Source organism: Taeniopygia guttata, chromosome 3 (genome assembly GCF_048771995.1).
Source record: "Taeniopygia guttata chromosome 3, bTaeGut7.mat, whole genome shotgun sequence".
Lineage (NCBI taxonomy): Eukaryota > Metazoa > Chordata > Aves > Passeriformes > Estrildidae > Taeniopygia > Taeniopygia guttata.
The window spans coordinates 26,737,523-26,764,380 of NC_133027.1; the positions used below are offsets into that span (position 1 = coordinate 26,737,523).

Sequence of the window (26,858 nt, forward strand, 5' to 3'; positions counted from 1 at the left end):
GCCGTCAGGACCGGGGGCGCCGCTCGGGGAGGCGCCGGCCCGCTGCCCCCGCCCCCGCGGCGGACCCCGCTGGGAGGGTGCCCGGGGCCGCTCCCGGGCCTGGGCTGCGATGGTTGTGCGCCCAAGTCGGGCTTGAGGCGAGGGAGAACTTGCTTTTGAGGGGTTTTCGTCTGGGTTCCTGAGGAAAGATCCGGACAATGATGTTTTGCTTTCCTACGGATGCCTTTATCCCTGGTCCCTGGTCCACTCCCTATACGGCATCCCTCACCTCATTCTCCATGGAAAACAAACCCGTGTGATCAGTCACGGGTTTTCCTTAGGCTACCACGGAAGGCAGCTGCCTTCCTGTGTGTAGTACCTATTTTTTTTTTTTTTAAACGGAGATGTGCCCATCACCGTGGTACGTGGTCTGCTAGCTCCTAGGCTATATATTAAACAGGGCAAGTTTTGGCATAACGATAGACGTGGTAGTCTTAAAATCTGAAAATTTAACCTTTCTTAACCCCTTATTTTCGTATTTTGGATGGTTGGTTTTCTAAGTTAAACTGAAAGAAGTACACTGCCTTAAATCCCCTTTCCATACTGCAGAGCACATCCCTGGCTGGGGTGGTTGCTCCTAGTGCCCCTGCCCCTCCTCCTACTCAAAGATGGCCAAGTAACACTCGGATATTGCCAAGTGTGGTTGATTAAGTCTGCCTTCCACAACAGAGAGCTCTCTATGCCTGTCCTGGGCTTCCCAAGGCAACAGTTTGGTTCTAGCCTCAGTTATGTCCCTAAATAAATACCTTTTGGATTAGAACATTGTGCAGTTACATCCCAAAGGAATAGTAAGATTTTATGCATGGTTTCTATTTTGAAATTTATATGTTCATTTTGTTAATGCTCATAGCCTCAGAGTCTGTCTAATGCCAGGGCTTCTCTGTTCCTAAAGGCCTTGAATTGGAGAGCCCTCGTATTAAGAGAAATTTGTTACCTGCCTAATACCAAAGTAATACATGGGCGTGTGCCTTATTATACTTCCCTGTTTTCATCATGGGAGACCTTGGGGGTGTGGCTGGGATTCATCTCACCTAATGCCTACATTGTAAACACTTACTGGTCTGGTTCACCTTCAGAACCAGGAAAAGAGAACATATGCATGTGGATCCCTGTAACTAGGCAGGAGATTTGCCTGGTTGCCATGTTTGTACTACTTGAGAAGTTTTTCAGGCATTAGAATAATCCATAATTGTCACATTAGTTAAAGTGGGAAAATCAGTTTTATGTACAATAAGTCATGTCCAAACTATTGTTGAAGTAAGTTAATGTCTTCTGTAAGACTGATACAACCTTATTTTAAACATACTCTATTAGATAGAAAGTGTACATTTACTGTATTGAGTGGCCAACATCTCTGTATCCTTATTTTTGGAAGTGTTAGTTCTCCACATTATAAGTCTTGCATTCTGATGGCAGTCTTTGCAGGCACTTGCGGATAGAAAGCAGTTTAAATATGGAACACCACGTTATGGGCATTTATCCCAGACACCTTTGTAAGTATATTTACAAAACCTAACAGAATCTGTTCTCTGAAAATGGAACCTTTCTTACTGCCCTCTTTACACAAACACCAGTATGAACACAAACACAAAATTCCAAATAAATCTATAGTTACTAGAAGGCAATTTGCCATTTTTTATGCTTTTTGGGACTGAGGCTGCAATGGCTGTCCTTAGTTCTCAAGCTGGAAAAGGATTGTTTTGTCTAACTATCCTGTCAAGAGAACTTGCAAACACTTTGTGGTGGCAAACAGCAGGCCTGTATAAGACCTTGCAGACTGAATCCTGACTTGGTCCGACATAGCCATGAGAAAGCTAACAGCTCTTTATGAAAAGAGAAGCCTGTAATGGTGGAAAAAAATTCCCTGCAAAAGAATTCTACAGATTAGGCCTGTTTTCTTGCACGTGTTTCAACAATCCCAACTGTCTCAGCAAAAGAATGAAAACAATATCTCACAAACAACTCTTTCTTGCATGAAGACACCTTGTCCAAGACTAACCAATTACTACAGGGTAACAGCTTGTTGCTGACCAATAGGGGATAGACATGGGAGGGTTTATAAAACTCTGTATAAAGAGATCTATAAAATTAGGTCTTAGCTTTTTTTGCTTCTTGAAAGACTGTGTCTCATCTCTCTGAAACAAGGTCAGCGGTGACAACACTTTATGATGAAGTTCAGAATCACACACTGCAATACAGAATCTAAAAATATGAAAGCTAAAACTTTGGGAATAATTTGTATCACCATATTCTGTATAAGGTGCCATGTTCATCATTGCCCCTTGGCTTTTAATTAGCTCTGGCTATGCTGCCCATGAAGCTGGCAGAGTTATAGCTATGCAGGATGGGTTGCGGACTATTGACATCCTATAGAGTAGGGCTGATGGGTAGAGTTTGGCATCACAGACCTAATTTTTTGGATAATTTTACAGTCCTCCAAAGACAAATATCACCTTGGAAGTGAAAAAAAAGATATAAGCTGATAGGTAATTAGAATACAAGGTCTATGCTATTACATGCCAATATATTTTTTGATCTACTGGTAGTACATATTCAAAAAAACCCTCATAAACCTGTTAAGAGAGCAAGATGTAGTGAGTTCAGACCCTGTCCAGCTGCCATATGACTGGAATCCAAGGTTTCTCTGGTCCAGAGTTAAGTGCTCAAAAATTTGACCTTTATACAAAAGATCTCTGAAAGTGGTAGCTATTTTCATCCCGCATAAATCGTGACAGTTTAATATAGCAATTAGGTTTAGTGCCTTAAGCCATTCAAATAGACCCATACAAGAGAAAATGTTTTAGGTACCCCTTTTTCCTTGTCATTTGGGCGTGCCTGGTTCAACTGTCACACTGGGATAGCTGCTGCCCATCTGGACTGGGTACTGTTGCTCTCAGTGTAGCTCTGGAACGTTTAATATATAAGATTAGGCTAAAAAGATGAAAGATGGAAGCCCAAGAGAAACCTTGCAGCACACTCAGCCCCATGCAGCTGCTTACTCACACCCTACCAGTGAGATGGGAGAGAGAATCAGAAGAGCAAAAGTGAGAAAACTCATGAGTTGAGATAAATCCAGTTTAACAGGGAAGGAAACCCCACACACATAAGCAAACCAAAACAAGGAATTGATTGATCACTTCCCATGGACAGGCAGGTGTTCAGTCATCTCCAGGAAAGCATGTGTGACTTGGGAAGACAGATGCCATGACCCTGAATGTCCCCCCTTCCTCTTTCTTCACCCAGCTTTGTATGCTGAGCATGACACCATATGGTATGGACCGTCCCTTTGGTCAGCTGGGGTCAGCTGTCCCAGCTGTGTTCCATCCCAGCTCCTAGCACACCTCCAGCCTCTTGCTGGCAGGGCAGTAGGAGAAGCATAAAACACCTTGCTCTGCAAGTGCTGCTCAGCAACAGCAAAAAACATCCCTGTTATCAACCCTGAGTTCAGCAGAAATCCAAAACACAACTCCATATTAGCTACTCTGAAAAAAATCTATCCCAGCCAAAACCAGGACAGCATATTACTGTAAATCCCAGGAGAGCTCACCAGGTATTTTCCAAAATGCCTGTTAGAGTCAGCTATATAACTTAAACTTTCAAAGAAAAATAGACATTGATAAAATTGATGTAATCTAAAATGTCCCTGGAAGTAGGAGAAAATTACTGCATAGCTGTCACCTGCAAGGCACAGTAACCAGGCAAACCACTGAAGCTTGCCTTGCACAAGAAGGTTGTCTATAGCTCCTGTCAGCAGAGTGATTGGCTTTCCCTGCCAGTGGATCTGTTGAAATTGATACAGCTCACACTTCACTACTGAGCTGCACTGTGAATCTCTGAACTCCTGCTAAATAAGCAAACCATGGCTTCAGTGGTAGCAGTAACTAATATATGGAAACTCACCAGTGACTGATTTTAAAACTAATTTTGGCAGAAAAAAAGTAATCCCACTCAGATATCAGTTGGGTTATAAATTGTATTTAGCCAAGCATATGGTTATTTTGCTAGATTAGAGATAAGATTATTTTGAAAAGGTGAAGGTTTGTACATGAGGCTATTATCAGATCCTAATTCCAAGTCTATTGCTCTTAACAGTACTGTTCATTTGGGGATACACTGTGCTTCCTAACTGTTTCTAAGTCCATAGGAACACAAATTTTGCTGTCAGAAAGTGAAAAGAACCTGTTATTTGAGCCCAAGTTTATTCTGAGACCCACCCTATCATACTAAACCCTTTCTTCTGACACAGCATCCATTACAAAAGGTGTCTGTCCATAGGGATCCTGCAATAAAATGAAAGTCTTGTATTTCCCCCCTCCATTCCATACACTCTCATTCCCAGAATGTCCTGAGACTTGATTTTCTTAAGGATTACTTTTCAAGTTTTCTTCTTCATGGTAAGGCTAATGAAACTCATTGATTCCTAGTGGAAGCTAAGAAGGGACCCAGCATTGAAACATATTCCCCCAGATGTGGCCCCACAAGTGCTGAGTAGAGGGGAAAGATTTCTGCCCCTACCTACAGCAGCATTCCTGCATCCTAGCTCAGGATAACAGTAGTCATCTTTGTGGCACAGACATATTGCTGGCTCATGATGAACCTTATGTCCACCAGGACACTGAGGTCATTTTATCCAAAGGTGCTTCCCAGCTGGGAGGCCCCAGCAGGTACAGATGCTTCTTGTTACAGAATCACAGAATGTTTTGAGTGGGAAGGGACCCACAGGATCATTGAGCCCAACTCATAAGTGAATGGCCCATACAGGTAGCAAACCCACAACTTTGGTGTTATCAGCACCATGCTCTCACCAGCTGAGCTAATCACGTCTGGTGCCTGGGGTTGTTCTTCCCTCGGTACAGGACTTTGCAATTCTCTTTTTTGAACTTCGTGTGGTTCCTGTCATAAGAAACATTGAAATGAAATAAATTTCTTATGAACAAGAAACAGTTTAGATAATGAAATATTACAGATGAAGGATGTACTTGTTGTATTTCTGTCTTCCTAGAAGAGAGCACCTATGCCTAAGTCATTCCTGATAGATATTTGTCTTGGTTTTAATAACCTCCAGTAAAGAAAACTTGGCAATTTCTCCCAGGAATTTCTTCACCCTGAGAAGGTTTTTCTGAAATTTTCTTTGCAGTTATCATTGATTTTCCTTCATGATGATTTTTAAAAATCATCAGGCACCACTCTCCCCCACTAGTCTCCCCTTTACTAAGGTAAAAAACCCCACTTTATTATATACTTTTTATATTGGATATTTGATTGTAGTTCTTGTTACACTTATTTTACTTTAAACCTAGCAACACAAAAGACCAAGACCTAGGCTTTGATTTGGAGAGGAAAATTTCGAGTTTTCTTCCTACAGCTGAACGAATATGTCTCAGCTGTGGTGCTGCATCCCTCCTCCTCCTAAGGCTGCTCTGAGACATTAGGAATTCTTGTTAGGCCTCCCTCTTGATTAATGACTCTTGGGCACTTAAACTCCTCTTGTGCCTCTCAGAAACACTGTCTGTTCCCAGGAACTTCTGTTACCTTAGAAACTTCTGTTTTCTAACAGATAGCCTCAGAACGCTGTTTTGTCTAAATCATAGCTCAAGTGGAACAATATCATTGTAACTGAGGAAAGTTCAGTAATTACCATCTTGGATAATTTTCAGCCAGGATGGAGATTCACAGATGATTACAGCCAAACCTTTGGTCACCATATAAACTGCAGTCCTGAGTGAGGCTCTTTGAGTTTCCTGGGCTGCAGCATCTCCCTCTGAGTGGGATGCTTCTCAGAGCTTGCCAGCTCTCAAGCTCAAGATAATTGGAGGATCATTACTGAAAGCTGATGATGAAGCCTGGACTAGTAATACCCATCCCCAATTCTTTTTATTAATTGTGGTATTTCACCAAACTTGAGGTACCTTTGTACATAATTGTTTGAATTGATGTAATTACCTTATAGCAAGTGTAGTGTGAATGTTGCCATATCTGATTTGTAGTTAAGCTACTACTGCGATTATTGTAAATCCTATTGTATGATTCATTGTTAAGTTAGTCAATTATTAAGGGTTGTTAAACCCTTTAGATATAAGCTGTTGACCAAGTCTGAGGTGAAGTTTGGAATCAATCACACTATCAGGTGTTTAGAAAGTAAGGGGTCAACTCTGAGCCTTGTGTCTCAGTGGGAGGATCTCCCTTACCCCTTTGCCCATTTGTGACCCTTGTCTCCACACAAATTGATCCTTATACAATTTGCCTTTGTGTACTTCATCCATGCAATAAGTAATAGAGTGAAACTTCCCACCAAGTTTTAAGTCATGCTTTTGCAAATTTATATTACACATGATTTTACCAATACCTTTGATAGTGATTCTTTAGGTGACCTAAGCCACTCATTCACATCAATTGACTGTGATTTCAAGCTGTGTCAAGGTAATGCCATTTCTTTGTAGTCCATCTGCAGAGAACTTCATATGTACACTGCATAAAAGCAGGAGTAGGCATCCATTTAAGTCTGTCATTTTGACTACCTCTGTACTCAGCAGAAAGAAGGAGGACCGCTAGAGAGTGATTCATCTTGGGATAGTGTAAGTTTCAAAATTACACTGGAGATCTTTTGCTCTTTGAGACCATGCTCTCTCTGCAGTAAACAATGAGGCAGGCAAGTAAATTAGGTTAAATTAGACTTAGTCTTTAGGTGGTTAAATTGGCTCAGTGAATGTACTTAGCAACAATATTCTGTTGTGGAAATTCTCATTACTAATGCAAAAAAACCATTAATGCAAAAGATGACCTCATGAAATATTATTCTGATGACTGATTTTTTAGTGTAACTGAACAAAAATGCTTGTAAAAACAAAATAGACGTGGCTGTGGGCTATCTACTCAATAAACTGTAGACACATTGTTGCAATTGGTGACCCATGGTGAATCTGCTGAAAATGTGAAGGGTCAGATAGCTGCAGTATAAGTAAATTGAATGGTAGGAACTGGCTGGCTCTACAGAAATGAAAACAGCGTGTTGAAAAAGATTTGATTCAATCGGGTATCTGCAACACAGGCCCATAAAGGTGCAATTTCTCCCAGTTTACATAGACATCACCAGTGTTTTATACAACACATAATCCATGGATCTGATTGTTCAATAAATAAGGACTGAGGTTAAGAGTCCAGCAGGTTTCTGCAATAAGCTCACACCAGTTGTTATGGGCCCTGTTTTGAGTTGGATTGTTTGGGCCTATTGTCCATGGCTCATGATCTACACAAGTGTGACATGTCCAGCTTACAGGTATTAAGCAAATGCTTATTGCCTCACAAAGTCAGCTTGGATTTAATGAACTCTGAGGTTAAGGACATAATCACTGCTCCAGATATGGTACCCAAGGTTGTTGTTGCTCAGCCATCAGTCACAATGGGGAGGGCAGGCTGTCCCCTGGCTCCTTGCAATGGATGCCCAGGGCTGCTCAGCTGCCACCTATCACCAGCCCCACTGACATTCATGGCACTGGTGACATGACCAAGAAGCTCATGAATAGTCTCTGAGCTGTCCTCTCTGTTTTAATTTATGACTATATACCTTCTTGTGCCAGTGTTTTCCCTCTTAAATCCTTGAGCTGCTAGTGATCCTGGCATACCATATTTATTTTCCTTGTCTCTGTATGGATTCACAACTCATTTTCTGCAGTCTGAGCAGAGGCTATGTAGCTGTGGTGTCACAGGATCCTTGGTGCAGAGACTGCTAAAGCCCTGGGGATGGGGAAAGTATGCAGCAGAGTACAGAAAGAAAGAGACAGGCTTCACTAAACTACATTACTGAGGTGATGGAAGAGAGTGAATTTGGAAGGGGCATAAGATGCCACTCTTCAGGGCATAAACCAGGTAAACAGTAAACTTGGTAAGAATCTGTCCTTATACATCAGTCCTTCCATGACTGCTTACCTTGTGGGTTTTGTGGAAATTTCCTTTGCAGCATCTGGAACCAATCACTGTCAAAACCAGATCACATTAAGTAGCTGCTTGGGCTGCTCCTGTATTTGCAGCTCTTGCACTTTGTGCAGATGCAGATATCTGTGTGAAAAGACAGCTCACCAATGCTCTGCATTGCCCTGATGTTAGTGAGCAGACAGGGGTAGAAAGTGATTGTAAAAGTTGGATCAATGGCTTCTGATATTTTTTGTCAAGTCGTTCAGTATTTCATTTTTCAATATTATAGATGAAAAATAATCCCCTTTTTCTTCGTTTGTAGAAGGATATCTATCTGTTCCCATAGTTATGTCACTTACATAACATATATTCTTGCATAACTGATGTCCTTGGTGATGATGGCAATGAAAGAATATTTGCACTTTAATCCAATGTCCTAGTTATGGAGTAGTGCATGGTGGTCCTCTTGCTTACTCTAGATTTATTTCCGTACCAAGACTCTGTCTCGTGACTGATTATCAGTCTCCTTAGCATTGGTAGCAGTTATTTTTTATCTTTTCTATTTATTATGTTGACTTTGCCTTTAGAGCTTATCTCTCTTGCATTTCAAAAATTGACAAAACTGATTTCTTGCCTAAAACATCACATAGCTCAAACATTTTTTTGAAAGAAAACTGTGAAGAGGACAGGCTTGTGTTACTTAGAAAAAGGACTCAGGCATTAAATGCTTTCCTTTATGTGTGAATTTGTAGTAGTTTAAGCTGCCTTCAAGATAAAATAATTACAGTAATGCAAAAATGTTGCTTCTGAGAAGCCTGAGTTAACCATGGCTCACATCCAGGGAACTCCCTTTTTTCTCATTTAGAGAGTTTCAGAACCATTTGATCCTCTCTATTTTTATGTGACTTCTCACTTTCTTCTTTGCCTCACTACAGTCAGAAGATACTATTTATTATTTTCATATTAATATAATAGTAATGAAGGAAATGCCTTCATGAAAATCAGGCAAGCAAAATCTTTTGCTATGAAACCTGGAAAATTCTAGGCTAACACATATAGGTAATCCTAAGGACTAGAATTCCTGTGTACTTTACTATTTCCTTGAGCACTGCCTTCAGATCAGCAGCATCTGTGCTATTCTGAGGTAGCTGGGACATCTGGATATCTTGGATGAAACTGCTAAAGAGTTGTGGATGGGCAAATTAAGGAAATTAGGAGGATAATCTATTCAGTTGTTCTATGGAACTTAATTCTGATAGTCATAATTCTTAAGGACCTTACAATAAACTACCTTCTCTAAGACATAAAAGAGAACCAAGAAAGAAGTATAAAATAACACCTTTTATTTTTCATCAGAAACAATGTGCTGTGATTTGCAAGATAGGCACCATTAGCTTATCAGCATTGTCCCCATTCCACGTGACATTTTGTGGTGGAGATAGAGACTCACTCTTTGAGTGGCAAATTCTGTTTGTGTAGTGTAGCTGATCTCTGCTGGATGCCTTTTCCAGCTGTTGTGAATACAACAGCAGCAGCAGAATTTCGTTTGAGTTGCCAGCTGGTAATGGTAAATTTCAATTAATATAGATGGATAAACATCTTGAAGACGGTGAAGATTCAACAGTCCCTAAATTTGATAGCTGAAGTAGAAGAGAGACCTAATTGTATGTTCACCCAGGGGCAACACAGTTGAAATTATCTATAACTTTTGCTAGCCACCACTAAACCTAGCAGTGTCCAGGCTATGCTCACATTTACTGTCATCTTCAGGCAGTGAGGAAGAAGAGGAGGAACTAGGAAACACAGATGGGGAGGAGGCTGTGTGTGAAATGGAGCAGAGGACTGTAGGCAAGCTAGGGGAAAGAAAAATTGGTGATCCATAAAAAGCCAAATTGTATGTGTTCTCCTATATATAGAATAAATGCTGTACTTCTAATGGTATAGGGGGTTCAGGAATTATGCCAGGTCTCAGATGCATCACGGAGATCTTCTTTTTCCAGTGACCTCTTCCTGCAGACTGAATGGGTCACTGTGTATTCCCATCTGGAACAAAGCTACTTAGACATCCAACTCTCTACACCCCAGCAGACACTGCTGGCTTTATAGCTACACAGAGGTGGAATTAATAGTCTTGAAGCATTTGTGTGGAATAATAGGGAGAGAGAGGAAAGGGTAACATGGCTCCTTATCTTTTCTCCTCTGTTTTTAGTTTATTTAAATTCCTAAGTCAATCTAAAACCCCATAAATGGTGTTATAAATACCTGTAACAAATACAAGACATACTATCTTTTCATGTTTGCTCTCCTGAAACTTTAGGCTACTTATCTATAATAATAACTGCAAGGAATAAGCCAGAAACTGAGATAAGAAACTGGTCAAACACATCAGATTTTATTATGAGCTGAAACAGTTTTAGATATCATACTGCTGGCAAAATTTCAGCCTGAATGTGAGTGTTGCCTGAAAATGTTCTTCCAGCTGACTGTCAAAGGCTTTTTCTGTTTTAAATGAGACTCTTAGCGTTTGACAGATTTTTTTTTTCTCCCCACCCCACAAATTTCAATCCTAACTTTTGCTGTGGCACCTGTAGTTCTATTGTTTTCATCCTGGCCTCTGTGTTGTCTGTAGCCCAAAATTGTCATAGCATGTCTGTACTGCTTCTTCTGTTTAAATATTCATTTTTCATTAATTGTATGTAAAACATGAAAACATGAAAAACATGAAAAATCCTTAATTGTGTTTGAAAACTTTCAGGAATTATTAAAGCATAAAGAAATTAAAATATGTAAATGATTCACAATTGGGTCTTTTCCTTTAGTCTTGGCAACAAAATTAGGTAACAAATATCCCCTGTATCACTGAGGTTCTTATTTTAATCTGTGAAGAACTTATTTATAACTCTTTATTAGTATGGCAAAAAAGATAAAATTTACAGTTTTTAAGACATTAATTTTATAAAATCTGCTATTAATTTAGTATTTAGTTTTACAATATTCCCTAAGGACATTTAAATGCCATTTTCCTCAAAATTATGCATTGTCCAAAGGTTAGAACTTCAATGTTTGGGATGTTGATGAAGCAAGCCTCATAATACAGGCCAGTAATTAAAATAATACCAACCAGGAATTGATTTGTTCTTCTTAAGTTTCAACCACTATAAATGTGTGTAATAAGAAATTAGTAAAGCTTTGCCTCCCAGGGTCAGGATACAAGGTTTTTTTTAATATTAGTCACAGAACTGATTGCATTTCAAACTATTTTTGTGTATTTTGAGCTGTTGATGCCACACCACCTTTCAGACATGCTGGTTTGTGCATAGATAATGAATTGCTTCTCCAATAGCATTGCTCTTGCATGCTACTGCAATACTGACAACAAGAAGAAGGAATATAATTTGCTGCCTTTATACAACTGTTCTCAGCCAAAACTATATCCAGTATATATAAAGTCTATTTCTTTGTTTTTTAAAGCCCGTTTCAGATAGTTGAAAAAATGTGAGTAACTCAGCTCTAGTCAGGTTTGAGTAGTAAGCACATCTGGACTCCAGACACTGACTCACTCTCCAGTTACCACTACCCAGATTTTTTTCCAATAGGCTATTTTCTGCTGATAAATCTTCCAGCTTCCCATGATGTACTCTTAGGCTGAGATCATGTCAATGTAGACAGAAAAACTAAATCTATGTTTACATTCATAAGGAGGAAAATAAGGCAAGAAATTTGAAACTAACTAGCACCAATAAAAGCAAAAGAACAACTGGAAAACATACAGACAACTTTGGAAAGTATTTGTACAGATTACAGTGGAAATATTCTGCCTCTGTGTTTATGGGCCTGCCCATTATAAGCCTTTTATTGCAAGCAGTAGAGGAAAGCAATTTGCTTAAAAGCAACAGGACAATAGAATTTTACTTTCTGGCATGTTACAGCTAGATTACATGGAAAAAACCTCCTTACATTTTGTTAAATATAAGAAAATGAACATGGTCTCTACCAACCCCAGGCTTGCTGTTATATGTGAATAAATAATTATTGATCTGAAGGACTGTTTGCAATGTCTTGATGCAAATTTCAGATATATATTCCATGTTCTTGTGACCAAAGCATGTGAACTTTCCTAAGTTTTGGCACAACCAGATCTCCCTTTTGCTTCAAATTTACTCTGGAAAATTTGGATTTAACTGAAAAATGCCAAGATCCACTCTTTGCTAAACCAGATAACTTAGACCAGCTTTAACTGTATGGGTCTATACAGTGGATGAATTCCATGACCTGTTGTATACAGGAAGTTTAAATATACTTTCTTCTGGCTATAAAGACTAATTAAAATTAAATCATAGAGCATATTCTACTTTTTCTAATTGTGTGGTCAGTCTCTTTCTTTAGACCATGAGTAAGCACCTTACAGTCAACCCGTCATCAGTAGAGCACAATTTAAAATAGACAGTTGTTGCTGACAGAAAATGATCTGTCAATCACAAAAACAACATAGAAATTGTATTGTTGAATTTCCAGAGCCATCTTATTTTGAAGTAGTTTTTACAGATATCAAAGATACTAACTAACTGTCTTCTCAGTCCTATGCAGCATGGAAAAGATAATATCCTAAAGTAAAATTGTGGATGACAAACAGGCTAGTACAGAGTCCCAACAACCAAACCTAATTGATATATGAATTTGGTTGGTCTAGCAAAATCTTAGCCAGACATTTTTTTCAGTTTGTTTGAAGATCAAAAATGCTAGGAAGAATGCATTCCTGATATTTTCTTTGGCTACTACTGAAAACTCATCAATATTCAGGCTATTACCCTTGAACTTTGAAGAGTCCGTCATAGCAACCTTAAAAAAATAAGTTAGTGAACCCAGCTTTAGTTTACTGAGGGAAACAAAAACCTTATGAGGGAATGCAGATATTTTTATAACAGACTCACGAAAGCGTTCAATAAAAATCACTGAAGTAAAACATTATGAAGAAGGATAAATGCAATGAAAAATTAAGCTAGTCTTTTGCCTCTAGCACCAATAATTTGTAAGAGGAAATGTATTTTTAATTATCTAAAATATCATTATCCCCTCCCTCTTCCTTTTACATATGACATAAATGAATGTTCAGAAAAGGCCTTTGTCTGATGTGTTTCTTTGAATTTCGGTACTGTCAGGAGACAGCATTGGGAAGGTGTTGCTGTTGCCTACTTGGTCTATGCCTACATTTGGAGGGGCAGAATGCTGGGAGACAGGAGGTCTGCTTCTCTTCCCTGGACACTGTAAACTCCTTGGATGGCAAGGCTGAGGTGGAGCCATAATGAAGAACAAGGTCTAAATCACTTTGTCTGCAACTGCTGCAGGCAAGTGCCTGGAGATGCAGAATAAGCATGTTAGTAAGTTTGATGCTGGTGAAAAGAAGTGTGGGAAGAAATAGGATTGACTGTGGGGCCATGAGGGAGGCAAGAAGTGAACTGTGGTGGTGTGGTCCCAAACACCAGGCTGCTGGGGTTACCACTCTGACTGCTGTTCTACTGCTGCCTGCAAATGAGCTTTGCCTGCACACATGTGGAACTGGGCTATCTGGGCAGGCAGTAACCCAAGTGCTGCCTATGCAGAAGACAGCAGGGAAAGGAAATAAGGGGGAACACACACGCACATGGATGGGACCAGAGTAGAAATAAGCATTGTGAGTTCCTTGGGCCTAGAAACTGTCAGAGTGGACTGAGTTGTGCCAAATGAGCTGGAATGGCAAATAAGGTGACTTAGGATCTAAGGATGGCAGTGTAACCAGCATACTTCTGAGGACACCTGTGGCTTTTTGAGACTGCCTGCTCTGTAATACCCTGTGGTTCCCCCCCTCACACAGCCCCGAATAATCAGGCTAGCTCAGAGGTCAGAGGCTGTGACGGGAGGAATAACAGGAGATGGCAAAGATTTCCGAGATAAGTTGGTTCAGATCTCTTTAGTCTGTGATGTCCTTGGGGGAGAGGGGGGCAAAAGAGGATGAACAGGAAATGTCAGGGGTCTAGATAGACTTTGGACAGGGTAGGCTTCCCTGGCTCTCCGCCAACCCCATTGGGGCAGAAAGGAGGGATCCAGAGTTATCTTGATCAGAGTCACAGGGTCCTGGGGAAGGGGAAACAGAACGCCCATGAGCTCACTGTAACAATACCCTCCTACAGCTTGGGCTTTCTCAGTGCCCTGTGTAGAGTTTGTAGGCTGCCATGGGTATACAAAGGAAAACCCAAGAAGTCCACAGGCCTGTAGATAAATGAATGTTCTTGTCTGTTCCCTGAAAATATAATCTGTTCACTTCTGCAAGGTATTGAGATTAGATGGTATTGGATGAGAAAGTGCAACATATAATTACATAGCTACCATAATTTTTACTGCTATTTAACTGTTTAACTTCATTGAGAGGGCAAAACTGCAGGCACCTAAGTGTGTAATATCATCCAGCTACCCATGTAAGTTATGGGTCCATCAAAATTAAATATGTATGAAGAGACAGTAGCATATACTGAAAGCATTTGTAACATTATCTGCTAAATACTATCTCCTACTATACTCATAAATACCACCTATAACATAAAGCATAATAGGTGGATTCATTTAGATACATTGTGATCCACCCTTGCTGTTTAACTGTTACCATATTTGTTTAAAAAATGTTAGGTCTTCAATATACTAATAGCACTGTTTTTTTAAAGCATTATGTTGTTAATAGCTGTGCACCTGATAAACTTGGTTTTCTAATTGGATATTTAAATTTCCATATATTAAACCCTTGTACTTAGTGTGGCTATATTGTAGGCAATTTTAGTGGTTATTCAAAAGCTATTAGGATGAGTCTCAGCTTCTGAATTTTTTTATGTAAATGTGCCATGTAATTTTCAAAATAACAATAGATGTACCAGAAAGATTGCCAAGATACTGGTGCCAATAGTTATTCTAGCTCTGTAGTCTGAAAATAAATCAAGTTTTATCAGCAAGCACTGAATTTTAAGGAGCATTACAGTAGGAACTGATTTCCAACAGTGCTGGTGGATGGAGTTGGGGTTTTATATTCTGAGGCTATATTCTGCTTCTGGTGAAACCAGTGCAGTTTCAGACAATACTTAACAAGGAGAGACACAACCTTACTTGGAACTTTTCCTAATCAGTTCTGCTTTCTTAGCTCAAGTTCCATGGAGTTTCAGACAAACGAAATTACAGAGCATGAAAAAAGTACCACAAAGGCAACATACTATGAACTAAGCCAAAGTAATATATTTAGTTTACAGTAGGAGGGTGCTCAAGAATTGGCTGATATGTTTGTTAATCATCTCCATCTCGTGTCTTGCTTGGGCAACTTCCAATTGATTGGAATTTTGCTTACATAGGGAATGTCAGTTACCTCTAACTCTTATGCTGATATCTATTTCTAATGGGGAAGAGGACCTCATATTACATACAAGGAAGACTTTGTTCCCCTAATTTGCAAAAATACTTAAGCTTCCACTCCTGAACATCGCGTATATTTGAAAGAAGACCACAAACCCAAAACGCAGAAAACAAGCAAGTAAAAAAGCCAAACAAACTTGAGGTAAACAAAGGGAAAACAATCAGCTATATAGGAACCTCAATGTAGGCAGTCTAGATGTCCTTTTGGAAGCCTGCAGGATAGCTACCTCTTTCCAAGTATTCTCAGGAGAACTCTTTAAAAGAAGAGCTTAAAAGGTAGGTGCAGGTTTAGTGACTAGGCAGAATAAATCCCACCCCAATGTTTATTTTGGTGGGTTTCACTTGTAATAGTGGAAGTGCTCAGAATAATTCTAATATGAACATTTATTAGCAGTTGGAATGTGGCTGGCTACTTACAATTAAGTTGGAATTTTGCAGACTGTTTTACAAAGTGTCTGAGTATTTGAACACTCAGTATGTGTCAGGACTGAACAGGACATTTTTTTGTCATCAAGTCATAGGCTTAAAACAGGAGGTCTTCCTGGCCAAGTCTGTATTATACAATACTCCTCATCGAACACCAAAAAGGCTGAGCAAAATCCTTCAACTGCAGTGGGTTTCTTTTAATGGAGACAAAATAATATTTAAAAGTTTTCAGACAATAAGAGATTTTCCTTGTAAAAATACTTTAAACTTTGGAGGTTTTTTGTATTATTCTGAATCCTGACAAATAATTCCTTATCTGATTGGAAAAAAATTAAAAATTCTAGGTATATAGCTATATATATATATATAAATTCTAGGTATATAGCTATATAGTTCTTATGTTCGATAGCAATACTTTGAGGCTTAAGGAAATCTTTGAATTACTTACAGAATACTTGATAACAAAACATTCTGTTCTTCTCTGTTATACTGGGAGAAATTTGATTATTCTCAGGAGAGAATTGGAAATGCAGTAAATGTTAAATGCTATGTGTAACAAAAGCATTTTCTTACTGTAAATTAATTTAGTGGTAATAAAAATACAAGAAAAAAAAAGCATCAATATCCCTTCAAACAGTCAGACTTTGAAAAACTTCTTTGTGTGTTTCAGAAGCTCACAATTTAAATATGATCAAGAAAGACATACTAGGAAGAAGAAGATCCTTTTTCAGCAGATTAAACTAAGTCTAGAAATGAATTCTACTTTTATTTGGTCCTAATTCTGGATAGTTCAAACCCTCCCCTGTCTGTGGAGATGATGGAGCAGTGACTGAGCTCAAGATGTATTTATTCTGACCAGCCTGGATGTTTGTGTTGTCTCCTTTCTGCTGCTCCACCCGCAAAAAAAGACCAAATTCCGCTTTTCTTTTCCATGGTAGAAATTTGAATATTTCTCTCTGGTCTTTACTCGGGCTCTCATTTCTCAAATACTTGAGTGCATCGATCTTTGGTACTTCAACTTCTCTCTAACATTGATTCAATGCTCAAAAGTTACCAGAGGAAGATTGACTAGAAGCAGCTCTTTCTCTTCCCCAAGCCCCAGCATGACAAACAAAATTATTTCAAGTACATGGAGCATCTTGTAGGGAAATACAAGGATAACACCCCTTTGGAAAAAGCCTAGTGCAGGGACAGGGCAGATTTTGCCTCTATATGTACCTTGAAAAATTATGCAAAGAGATCAAAAATACAATATATAACCAAAGAAAAATGCAATTAATGTATTTGTTACAGCAGCCTAAACTTCTTCAGTATGAAGAAGATACATGCAGTGAGAGGCAGAGCTGAATAATAGACCTACCTGTCAGAATAAATTTAAGATTGTGAAGATACATCTAGATTTTTCTTTTCCTCTGCACTAGAGCCTTGGACTGGGGATTTGGGGAATAAACATAGGATTTGTAAGCCATGTGTAAGTGGAGCAAGAGAGATTTAGAGTCTCACAAGGGGATGTGATCATTGTTACTTTCCACTTAAATAAATTAACATTGAGAGCATATTCCAGCTGAAGCAGCCCTTTGAACCTCTCTTCTGTGCATGATTCATGCTTTACTCACTTCAGAGTCTGCAGGAATTTAAAGGTCAGCTCAGAACATTTACCCTGCTATTTATAGCAAGTACAGAGGTATCTGTGCATTTTAGTCAGAAGTAAAATCCCAGTATAACCTGGATGTTAAACATTTAAAGGAGTAATAAAAAACATGGAGAACTACAAAACAGAAAAAATGAAATAGGAATTGGGCTAGGATTTGCACAAATAGACTACAAGAAAAGACTTGTGAAAAGGTCAGATCAATAAAGGAATAGAGTTAGACAAGGGAGTTAGACAATAAGTATTTCAAACAAACAAAAGTTTAAAATTTTTTTGAGAAGAACATTTTAAGAGGTGAAAACTCCAAAAGTCCAAGATATTAATACAATATATTTGAATACAGAATTGCATGAGAATTCAATCAGGCTGATGATACCTGCAGTAAGATTCTCAGTTAAGAGCTGAAAGGGAGCTGGAAGCAGGGAAGGGATATTTTGTGCTAATTACTGCCACCCACAGAGATCCAAACATCCTAGACATGAGGAATGAATGGGGTTTGAAAGACAGACTACATATCAGCATCGCCATATTTACCTTTTTATTAGTAGATGTAGTTAGGCAAACAGAGAACAACTGGGCTTTGGCAGATAAGCATCAGGCACTCTGCCAGCTAATATAAAAAAAGTGGGAGAAGCAACTGTGCAATGATACGTATTTAATGCAAATAAGGATTTTGTGTGTGTGTGTGTTTGCGTGTCTGTGTTGACACAGGCAGGCAGCTGGAACAAGCACAAAAACAGTTAAAATGCAGAGTAAATTTATTGCATTACCTTGCTAACTGGAAGATCCCAAGGCAACACCCTGGCAGAGACACACAAGCAGGAAGGCAGGCACTGATAGGCTCAGTCCATCCAAGTGAAAGGCAGGCCTGCTGTTTGTACCAATTTATCAGGGGTCCTGCACTTGTAGTTTACCAACATGCTGCAATCTCCTCTGGGCTTTTTTTTTATGATCTCTGAGCGCTGACCCTCTCTTTCCCAAAACCAGGGAGCTTAACCATGTCCGTGAGAGTGTCTCCAAGTCTCTCACAACACTTATATTGTCTCTACACAGAAATGCTTCTCAAAACAGAGTATAAACAGCAGTAAGACATAATATATGGGCCTCCTCTCACTGTTATTCTCCAGGCACTGACATTTCCAGCTGCAAGGTCACTTTAATGAATCTAAAGTCCTCATCCTCCTCATTGTCATTCTTCTACTTTTAACCCTGTCCTCTCAACAGTGCATTAATTAAGTAGCAGAATAGTTTGGGGTATGCTGATTTGCACTGTGTTTGCATGGGATGAGGGGGACAGCTTGACAGCTGAGCATATGGATGTTTGTTGTAAAACATTTGTGAGGTGGGTTGTTACAACATCAAAAATTATCATAAAAGCTACTTCAAAAATCAGCTCCCAGTGGTAATGTTACTGTGGGCATCATGAAAATACATTTAGAAAAAAGTAACCAAAATATAGTGCAAAATATTACCATCTGTAGGTTTCAATAGATGCATAGGTAAAAAAGTTTGAAACTGGGGGGGGGGGAAGGGGGGGAAGGGAGGGGTTTATCCCAAGGTGAAAAATTTTCACTTGTCTATTTTCTTTTCCCAAGAAAATGATTTTTTGGTGAAAGGGTAAGGTCTTGAGTTTTAAGTTTTATTTAAATGTAGTAATATAGTAATTAAATCTAGTAATATAGAGGTTAATTTTGATTCTTAATTTCTGCTGAAGTAATCTTATATATATATGAGTTTTGGCAAAGCTGTTATTGTCATTAGTTAACTGAAATGAAAATAAAAGCCTAAACAAAAAAGGTATATCTTCACTTAATTGCAGACAATTTGGGGATTAATATTCAGCAAGAAAGGAAAAAACCCTAGAAGTAAAAATAAACAAAAGAAAACAACATATGTAGACATAGCTGCTGACCTGTCAAAGATCAGCAGCACGTGGCTCAGTAGAATTAGCGATGGACAGCAAACTGCAAACCATGATTTCCAAAGGTGTGGTGCTACTTATCTGCCAAAACCTAAAACACGAGTAGAAGTAAAATTAAATTAAAATGAAAAGTTTCTGCTGTGCTCCTCAGCATTGTCGTACTTCTCCCCCTCTGGGCCGGGCTGGGTACAGCACTCCAAGCAAATGTGGGAACAGATGGAGCTCCTTGACCTGCTCTGGACAGTACATTTCCAGTCTCTGTAAGATCTCTTGGGTATTAACACACTGGTCAAAGGCAAAAGCTTCATTTTCCTACAAATATTAGGAGGATTCTAGGAGGCAGATACACTCCTTACTCCTAAGCAACTCAGGCTGCAGCCAGGTGATGAAGGGAAGAAATTGTGTGGGATGAGCAGTGGCTATTTGAAAAAAACGTTGCTTCAGGTTACAGTTTTATATATATATATATATGTAAAGAGAAGAACTTGTTTTGGGTTAAATACTAAATATTACAAAAATATAAACACATAAAATAAATCAATAGTATAGTTCTCCCTGGAAATGATAGAGGAGTCTTGGACATTTGTGGCTGCCGGGGCAGTGCTCCGTATCACAGCCGCTGTCACACCGCCCGGCCTGGCCTGCCCCGCGAACCCGGCGCTGGAGCGGGCCTGGTCCGCCGTCCTTTCGTTGCTCTTAAGAACTTGGCAGCCTAAACTACTGATTTTCCTCACTTTGTCGGCACAAACTGTACGCCAGTTCCGATTTCCCACCCTTTTGCGCTCCGAACTTCTTGCGAGATCACTAAGCAACTTTTAGGGAAAAATTGGTAAGTAGCATTTTGTGGCAGGGGCATGAAACAACATACCCTCAGCTACGGCAAAATTGCCAACACAGCGGCAAAACTAGCAAATCCTGCAGTTCTCTTGGAAAAGTGACAAAATGATAAAACCGCAGAACAGCGGAGAATGTGCCAGTACCGGAAGCGGCCGTGCCAGGCGCGGGCACCTGCCTGCGCCGCAGCCGCCATGTCGGGTGTGGGCAGCGGCCAGCGCAGCCCCGCCCACACCGCTGCAGCAGCCAATGGCCGCCCGGCAGGCGTGGCCCTGTGCGGAAGTGGGCGGGGCCGGAGGAGCGCGGGAAGCCGGGGCTCGGCTCGGGCGGGCTCAGGTCGGGTCCAGCCGGGCGGAGCGGCGGGAGCGGCGCTGCGGTGGTCCGGACGGGCACGGAGACAGAGGCAGCGGCAGCCCCGGGGCGAGGGAGATGGAGTTCTCCAGTCGAGCAAGGCAGAGGCATGCGCGGTTGGCTGGAGACCGGAGGGAGCAGTACCCTCACAGCCTGCAGTTTTACCTGGAGCCCCCCACGGAAAGCATCTCCCTGGTGGAATTTGAGAGCTTTGCCGTCGATCGCCTGAGGCGTGAGTAGCGTCTCCCTGCCGTCCCTTCCCTCCCTCGATGCCTTGAACCCTTCCTGTCATGGCTGTGTGTGTTTCTGGCAGGCCTGGATGCTCTGTTCGCCTGACATAAGCGGGAGCTGGGCTGTCTGCTCTCGTTAAAGAAAAACGAGTTGCTTTGGGCATTTCGGAGAGCCGAGAGAGATTTCCCAAGAGGCGTTTATTGTAGCTGTCGGGACTGTGTAGTTTTGGTTTACACGGGGGGATTTTATGAGCACATTTCACATTCTATAAATGTTGTGACATATTTGATGTCACAGTATTGCATTTCAGGTCATTGTGGCTGGCAGCCAGGGATTCCCCTGAAGTCCTGAAAACTGGATCCAAGGTTTTGTTAGAGTTGAAACCAATATTCTGAGACTGGTCCATGAGAATTAGCTGTTTCCCTTTCCTTGTTGATGGCATCCATCCCAGAATTGGACCAGCTGTTCAGGACTCACGGGCCACACTTTATATTTCTCACCCTTTTGCTCCTCACGCCACTAAAAAGCAATTCCTGTGGCCTTACCCCAGTTTGTGCCTTTCCCAAGCTGTTGTACATTTAGTTTGATTTCAGCATGTTGTCTCTAACATGGACATTTTCTTTTTTTGCCCAGTGCTTAAAGTAATTGAAAATCTCGGTGTGAGCCATGTAAGAGGCTCTGACGTATACAAAACTAAACTGGAGGCTGAGCTCCGGAAACTGAAGTTTCCCTACAGAGTGAGTAAAGATCAAGACATAGAACTCCCTTGCACTTTATTTTCTTTATACCATTCAAGAATAATGAATAAAAGTAGAGGTGTTGAAATGCTATTTCTAAAATTGCAATTCTGTGATTTTGTCAGAGGTGTAGTTTTTCTTGGAAGGGTTTCCTTTGAAGTTCTTCTTTCTTTAGGGTAAACATGTTCCTCAATAATGTGGCATTTATTGTCTAAAAGATGACTATTAATACACTGTTAAATAGCAATGGTAAATTGATTGTGAATTTTTAATATAGGAGAGATTATTTATCAGAAATAATATGTTCTACAGGCTTTGGTTGAGGACGATTATGAGGCAAGAAGAAAAGATCATATCTCTCATTTCATACTCCGCCTTGCCTACTGCCAGTCGTAAGTACTTTTTGGATTATGCTGTACTCAGATTATTAATTTTAAATGTATACAGATACTGCAGTGCTTTATTGTAGACATTACAGATGCTTTAGAGTTGCATGGCTACTAATGAGAGAAGGAGGCTCAAAGAGGATTTTTTGCTAGGAATCTGATCTCAACTGTGATGAAAAGGGATATGTGTAATCAATTAAGATCTGGATTTTGTGATAACTAAAAAATTTACAAAGTTTTGGCTTTTAAACACATGCAATTGATTTGAGTCTCTTGATCACTTTTTTTAAAATGACTGCCCGTCAGTATTAACTGTTTGTCAGGCATTTGCAGTGATTGATAGCATAGTTTAATTTCTCTATATGCTAACTGTTGATAACTGACCAAAGACCTGACTACCTAAATAGGCTTTATATTACTGTATAGAGAGCACTGTTTCTGACTGACTAAAAGTACCATCTGAGTTTGATGTTTCATCTACTGCCTCTGTTTTTTGTCCATATTCGTTGCTGTGGCTGGTTGCACTGCAATTTTTTTGTTATATGAAATTTCGAGCAAAATCTTGATCCTGCAAAACACATTCTTTTGTTTCTCCTGTAGTTTTTGGATGAAATTAGAGATTGTTAGTGCTTCATGTCTGCAAGTTGTTTTGTTATACTTTTGTGTGAACTCTTATCACTGTGGTCTTTTTTTTTTAATTAAAACTGGCAGATATGAAGTGTGTTGAATTGCTGACTCAATTGCACTTAAGGCTGCAATACACTTCATTTTAATTAAGTGACTGTGATGGAATGCATACTGTATCACACCATACTGTGATAGCTGACATGACTGAAGTGCTGCTATAGATACAGATTTGTAAGCAAAAACAGGGAAGGTGAGTAGGAGGGATTGTGGTGTAAGCTGGGCTATGGAGCTGGAATGGATGGGGCTTTTCTTTGAAATGGCTTTGGCTTCTTGCTGCAGAACATCTGATCAGAGTAGGAAGTAGCAAAGGTCTCAAAAGCCTGCCTCTAGATGGATGAGATCTCACCATTTTTTAAATCTCACCTTTTGTTTAAAAGTCTGGGTGACTTTTAAACACCCTGAAATCTTCCAGATCATTGGCATCTCATCCTGTTGTCCTTTCAAAAGACATCTGGGCTGTGCTGAAGACAGTTTGTCAATGTGTGTGATCAATGAGCCTGCTAGATCCATGATGCATGTACCATGAGGAATAGGTTGTGGATGTGGAGATCAATACCAGCCTTCACTGCAGTGACTCTAGTAGTGTAGCTTGAAATCCTGAAAGAAGGGAGCAGATTGAATAACAGAATTGCAACTTTGTATATCCCTTTGTATTCTACATGTATAATTTGAGATTGTGAATATTAAGTGTAATATTCCATTCTTTCTAGTGCCCTGTGTTGTGTTTTTATAAATCCCCTTAATCGTACTAGTCCTGCTGATTTTGATAGTATCTTTCTTTACATGTGTTGTAAGTTTGCCAAAACCCCCTAACAGGTAGCATCCTCAAGTAGTCTGGGGTCTAAAAGGCCCCTGAAAACATAATGGTTTGTGTTAGTGACATTATGAATAATCAATTTGGCTTAATTCCAAAGCCGAAAATTTAAACACTTTATTATTTAGATCATTACTTTTTTTTTGTGGGAGACAAGATGCTTGAGGGTGTTGGTAGTTAATGAAAATTCTGCTCTTGTGGAAGGTGAGAATTTGACTGAAGTTCTTACTTAGTAAATAAATAAATTGCAGGTACTTTTGAAACCCTGTATTAAATATTAGCCTATAGGCAGGGCAGAAATGGGCAGCTTGTTAATGGTGAACCGCTGTGCAGAAATGAATAAAAGTTATTTTGGGTCACAGAATCAGTAGGAAAGAACCTGGCTTTGTAATCTGGGGGGAAAGACATCTATAGAGGAGGAGTTTTGAATAGAGCTCTGGGACACTGTTTAGACAACTTGCAGATGACATTTTGTGTTCTCATTTTTATGTACTTCCTGCATTTTGAAAAAGCAGCTTTTGGTCTGTTTCTACTTATACTTCGAAAAGGTGGATTTAGTGCTTACTCATAACATGGAAAACAGCATTCTAAGAACTATGAGGTGGGCCTGTAACCCAGTGCTTTCTATTCTCTCTTGAAAAGCAACTACTGTGGCGATATTTCTATTGTCTACAACTGGCAAGTTTCCAAAAGATAAAATTGGGAGGCAAATAGAACATATAGTACTTCAAGTTTTTATCATACTACGTCAGAAAAATAAGCTTGGCACAAATCATTAGGTTAACTGAAGAAAGTTGTTAAAGAAGAAGTGATTGAAAAAGTGCACTTAAATAGACATAACTGCAAGCTAGGCTGAATTCAGTTCCTGAGTGTGTACCTGTGTTTACATTTTCCTGCCACAGTGCATTTTCAGTTGGCCAACACTGCCATCCAGGGGTAAAAGTTTATATCGATTTTTCTTTTCTAGTCACTGTCAGTCCTCACTTGTAAATTGGATTGTTTTGATTTGGTTTTCATGTGATCTGAGGTGACCAGCTCCACCATTCTGGTCAGTTAAATTTTTAAGGTAGTCATCGTCTCTTAACTTTCCTTCTGCTTTCTGAAATCCAATAGTTTAAAGCTTATTTCCATATGACAAAGTATTTGCAGTCTCAAGAGAACAGTCTCATCCATACCCTTCTTTCACACCTCTTCTAATGTCACTTAGATCTGTCAAGACCAGGAAATAAAATAACCTGGTTTCATTTGCTTTCATGGCACATGAAAGATATAGAGATAATTTTATTTGCATGTGGATGGGAGTGTGCATTTTTGTTTTTGTCTATTGCATCTCTTGTCACTTCAGCAAATCAGCTATGAAGAACCTTGAAAGTCACAGGGGCATAATTTTCACTTTACTGTCTTAAGATGGAAGAAATAAATCTTACCTCTGCTCTGACAGCAGGAATTTCTTTTATACAGGAAATTTTAAAACATCCTTTTGTGCCGTTTTAAAGTTGTTTTGGTTTGTTTTGCATCTGTGTCACATAACAAGGACATAAATTCTATTTCAGACTTAGCAAGGCCTGTTCACTACTCCCTGACATTTTTTTTTCCTAAATGATAAATTAGACTTCTCTGCTAAAATAGCTCCCTCTTTATGTTGAGTAGCATTTTCTTTTGTGTATTATCTGAACCCATGTTCTTCTTGCTGTCTAGTCTTTAAAACTTAAACTCTGAGTAAATTGGTGTTGATTGCCTAGTAAAGCAGTAATCTGGCCCATGCCCGGAGTTTTCATAAATCAGTGTTAAGTTGTTGGAACTCTTGTATTAATTGTAGAATAGGAGCTACTAGCCTTAAATTCCAGATTTACAAGCATTTGCATGCCTTCTATAAAGTACTTATATCTTCATGCTTCTATCTTTATGCTGATTTTTTTCCTCCTTGGAGTGAAGAGTATTTCTATTCCAACCCCAGCCCCTCAAGTGCTGTTCCCTATATGAAAGAGACTGTTTTCTTACATTATTTTTAAAGTTGGGAATCTATGAACTGGTTTAAACTGCTAAATAATTTGCACACCAGAGAGTTAAGTGGCAAAAAATGAGGAGATATTCTGCACTTCAATAACCTGCTACTCTCTTAACTCACCAAGCTGCTGCTGAAGCTATCTAATGATAGTGACTTTTCAGTTAAGCGTGAGGTTTTGATAATAAGTATTATTCCTTAATATAAGTTTGAGATGAGAGTGTACAATTTTTTTTCATGTGAGTAATCAGTATAAAATATGGTTTGACTTTAGAAGTGATGTATAATGCCCTAATGATGGTGATCCTAGGAAAGTAAATTTAAAGGTATTTGCTGGACATATACAGTAGTGTGAGGTCAGCTTGTCAGCTATTTTATCAGCTGTAGGAAGAGTCCACATAGGTGTGTGTGTAAGAGATAAAATAGTATTTTCTTGTTATGGTAACTTCAGTGGATAGGTGGGATGACAGCCTTTGATCTGATTTCCTGAAGGAAAGGAACAACAGACTGGCCAGCCTCCAAAGAAATTATATATAATCATGTTTGTGATTTGTTTGTTTTTTATGTGTGTGTGTGGTGGTGTTGTTTGGTTCCCCCCATAGGGAAACAAATGTGCTGTAAATCAAGGAAACTGGAAAAAATTATCACATCCCAGGATTTAACTGCCCTCCAAGATGGCCACAGAACTGCAACAGATCAGTTATTAGAGCATTAACTTCCATTTGAAGTTGCACTGTCCACAGGATTATATTCTACAAAGGACCTTAACAGCCTTTCTGTTTAGCTATTTTGTGTAATAATTACTTTTCTTCAAACCGTATTTCAAGCAGAGGTTTTGTCTACAAAACCACAAACAACTCTGTTGTTTTTCACATATTCCCCATGGGAAAAGATGCTTAAATACTGTAAAGAGAACATATGTAAGCCTGCAGTATTTCAGTGCTCTGTGAATTCCAATGGCAGTGGCCCACAGGGTAGCTCTCAGAGGGCAGTTTAAGAGAGTGCCTTGTGGTAGTGAGGTACAGCATCATCTGCATTCTGTGCTGGGACACGTGGGGTAGCTTTTTTTACTGGCACTCTGGTACCTACTTGCTGTGGCTTTCAGTAATGTGCTAGTGCCTGGGAATCAGCACTAGGATGTGAAGAGTTCCATGAGTACTTAAAGTACTTAGGTTGGCTTCAGTGTTGTTTTATGTCTCCTGACTCCTGTCCCTGTGTTCTTGTTTGTTGTTCTACTTGTTTACCTGCAGTTGCTAAACCCCTTTTTCTCTTTTGTCAAGAGTTAGATGTTCTATTTTTGTTCCTCACCCAACTTCATTGCCATATATTTTCATTTTGCCTGTTTGCATGCTGTTTGTTGCCTAAAATAGAATGCACAATTGTCACATTTACTGAGATATATTAATATTTTTCAGCTGGAGATAAACCAAAAGTGAG

At 39.5% G+C, this 26,858-nt stretch overlaps 1 protein-coding gene and 1 long non-coding RNA gene across 3 annotated transcripts in view; one reads left to right on the forward strand and one right to left on the reverse strand.

Annotated features, from left to right (window-relative positions):
- Positions 1-4,844: 4,844 nt before the first annotated feature.
- On the reverse strand, positions 4,845-20,351 carry LOC140683661 (uncharacterized). The gene is made up of 3 exons (XR_012054890.1): positions 20,245-20,351; positions 19,368-19,467; positions 4,845-4,932 (listed from the first exon to the last, which is right to left on the reverse strand). It is a non-coding gene; the product is annotated as an uncharacterized lncRNA (long non-coding RNA).
- Positions 20,352-20,473: 122 nt separating this feature from the next.
- PRIM2 (DNA primase subunit 2) overlaps positions 20,474-26,858 on the forward strand; it is a 90,395-nt gene continuing 84,010 nt past the window's right edge. Inside the window, exons 1-3 of one of the 2 annotated variants that reach the window (XM_002194286.6) lie at positions 20,474-20,793; positions 21,426-21,529; positions 21,842-21,921. In XM_002194286.6, the coding sequence (XP_002194322.3) occupies positions 20,640-20,793; positions 21,426-21,529; positions 21,842-21,921 (338 nt within the window). In that variant the 5' untranslated portion in view covers positions 20,474-20,639. The remainder of the gene's footprint in view (positions 20,794-21,425; positions 21,530-21,841; positions 21,922-26,858) is intronic. The other variant, XM_072926491.1, reaches the window with a different exon arrangement.